The 3162-nt window shown below is 35.7% G+C and overlaps 1 protein-coding gene across 1 annotated transcript in view; it reads right to left on the reverse strand.

Annotated features, from left to right (window-relative positions):
* The window catches only part of LOC113294136, a 3446-nt gene extending 1643 nt beyond the window's left edge, over positions 1 to 1803 (reverse strand). The window contains exons 1-3 of the mRNA XM_026542554.1: positions 658 to 1803; positions 322 to 569; positions 6 to 223 (exon numbers count right to left, since the gene is read on the reverse strand). Coding sequence (XP_026398339.1) covers positions 6 to 223; positions 322 to 569; positions 658 to 685 — 494 coding nt within the window. The 5' untranslated portion in view covers positions 686 to 1803. The remainder of the gene's footprint in view (positions 1 to 5; positions 224 to 321; positions 570 to 657) is intronic.
* Positions 1804 to 3162: the final 1359 nt, after the last annotated feature.

The raw sequence follows: 3162 nt of genomic DNA on the forward strand, positions 1-3162 counted from the left end.
GTCACCTTAATATTCTCTGTACTCTCCATAGCAAAGATGTCACACAAACTTGACCAATTTGCTGGTAAGATGTTCCAAAAGGATTGCCACGTGCTTCTTCAATAGTTGCATGGTTTCTAAAATGCATCAGCATCTCCTGCTTAAAGCTGGCATATCCCTTTGACATACGATAATTCAGGCATCTCTTAACAGATGGTACGGAGGTGTCTAGTATGAAATTATCCTACACCATCAATGACAAATAAGAGTTGAGAATCAAATATTTATTTCAAACGTCAACCAAGAAAGACCATATAGATAATTTTGCATACTTGGGGATACCTTTAATTGTTCGATAAACGTCTCCTTATCTTGGAGAGGAATTTTTGTCCATGACTTGTATCCCAAAGGAGCAAAAGCATGAAGAATCGTATCACATTCACCGGACAAATGAGATCCATGTTCTCCTACAAGTACACCAGATTGTTCATCAATGACAATTGGCATCCTTCCGTTCTGAGCCACTCGTTCCTGCAGTCGTATTCTAAGTAGTTGTCCCTGTACAATGGGATCTCCTAGTCTTAGTCCTTCTGTAAAATGAACAGCAAAATAGTAAACATTGATTGTTTGCAGAAAATTGACCATAAGTCTTTCGAAATTAGAAGTAATTTGCAATACCGATGTTTGAAGCAGCCATATGATCCATAGGGGCAGTAGGATACACCGAACATAGATATTAACATAAAATTCAATATAAGAACCCATAAAATAAATATAACTATGATGAGATCATTAAAACCATACATACATCACAATCAATATAGGAAAAGGACTAAAAAAAGTAATGTTGAATCAGATCAGTAAAAGCTTCTATAACTGCATAAGTCCATTCCCATTTCAATTTTATGTGAAGGAAAAGTGATCAATCTAACAGATCAAAAGATACCCAAAGAAGACTAATAATCTTTAAAAATTAAAAACATGAATGAAGCAGCAAACAACGAAATGATTATGAAACCCAATTGGACAAAAAAATAACATTTGCATATCATAAAACCCAATAATTTGAAAATAAAATAAAATCTGCAAATAACAAATTGAAAACCATTGAAACTGATAAAAAAAACCCTTAATTAGGTTTCTCATAACAGATCCAAGTTCACTAATAACATAAAATTGAATTCAGTCATATCAACAGACCATAAGCTTCAAACACTCAGGTTTAAGACACCAAATGGATTTACAATTTCCAAAAAAAATAATCCTCCACAAATCATATAAACCTTAATCAAATCATAGAAAACCATCAGAGAAATCCTAAACATAATATTCAACCTAGTAACAGAGATCGAAATTCAACCTAATCAACAAAGAAATAACATCATGATATCACTCAGATACCTAAACATACAATCGCTTTTACTGTTTCAAAAAAAATTCAGAAAATTACAAATCTGACTGTTTCAAAACAATCAGAGAATTACAAACCTATCAAAAATCTACAAACCAAAAGCTGAAGGAAGAAAAAAAAGTTAGGGTTTTGAATAAAAATCAATAGAATTAATGAAAAATCTATGAAATCTATGACGCGATACTTTCGGTTTTATATAGAATTTGGCGAACAAATTTGGATGATAATACGGCTCCATTTATAGGATTTACAGTAGTTGGAAAAATCCCGCTGAAAAATCCCGGCCATTTTATTTTTTTGATCTCTTTTGCTTTCCCTCTGTATCCCTCCCGGAGTTGAGAAGTTACATAATGGATCCATTAAAATTGGATCGGCCACCTCTCACTTGGCTGTAACTGAATACGTTTCTTCTATTCCCATATCTTCTAGAATCTTCTTTCGCTGTTTTTTCTGGATAGGCAACCCAAACACGATAAAGTTAGAATTCAATACCTTACAAGTTGCAATGAGTGTGTGGACTACGTGTGCGTGGTGAAAATGTAACAGGATGAGTCGCAACCCGCAAGACCCGCTGAAACTGTCTCCTTACCTTCCCGTTAAGTTGAGCACCTGTTACCCCAAAAGTCTATGTAGAGATTTAATAAAATGACGTGTTAAACATGGGCTTTAATGACAGGCGAAAGAAAATGATATTTCATTGTTAATGAATATCAGTAATTGTTCTTACGAGAGATGTCAGGACATTACATTTATAAAGAGAAACTAATCTACACTATACACGTGTAGTCACAACAGAGATTGGTGGCAGAAAATATAAGTACAGACACTCTAAAGATAAGGGAACCATTACCCCCCTCAAACTGAAGTGCAGATGGATGAACTTGCAGTTTGTCTCTGAGATAGCCAAATCTGGGACATGTAATGCTTTGGTGAAGATATCAGCCACTTGTTCAAGAGTGGGAACATAAAAAACATCCAAGGCTTTAGATTGTACCAGTTCTCTGACAAAGTGAAAGTCCAGAGCAACATGCTTCATTTTACTGTGCTGAATAGGATTAGAAGCTAAGGAGATTGAGCTGATGTTGTCACAACCTAATCTGGGAACAACAGGTAGTGGGAAATGAAGATCATTGAGGATAAAGCAGACCCAAACAAGTTCAGCAGCACTATGAGCTAGAGTTCTATATTCTGCTTCTGTGCTAGATCTAGCAACTGTACTTTGCTTTCTAGAGGACCAGGAGATAGGATTGGCACCCAGAAAAATGCAGTAACCACCAGTTGACCTTCTGTCATCAATATTGTCTGCCCAGTCAGCATCTGAAAAACCAAGTAAAAAAGAATAACCTTTTGTGAATTTGATACCATACTCAATTGTGCCTTTTATATATCGGAGAATTCTTTTGACAGCTTCAAAATGAGTAGTGGTAGGATTCTGCATGAATTGGCAGAGCTGATTAACAGCATAACAGATATCAGGTCTGGTCCATGTCAAATACTGAAGAGCTCCAACAATTGACCTGTATTCTGAAGGATCAGGAAGTAAGGAACCATCTGACTTACTTAGTTTGACTGTTGCTGAGGCAGGAGAAGAACATGCTTTGGCACCAGTCATATTGGTTTTCTTTAGTAGGTCAAGTGCATACTTGGATTGAGAAAGATGCAGAGCATAGTTATCTCTCTTGACTTCTAAACCCAAGCAATAATGTATGTTTCCTAGATCCTTGATAGGAAAACTAGCTTGCAGTTTTGTGACAATATTATGCGTATGATTT

The sequence above is a fragment of the Papaver somniferum genome, chromosome 7, assembly GCF_003573695.1.
Source record: "Papaver somniferum cultivar HN1 chromosome 7, ASM357369v1, whole genome shotgun sequence".
In the NCBI taxonomy this organism is placed as follows: Eukaryota; Viridiplantae; Streptophyta; class Magnoliopsida; order Ranunculales; family Papaveraceae; genus Papaver; species Papaver somniferum.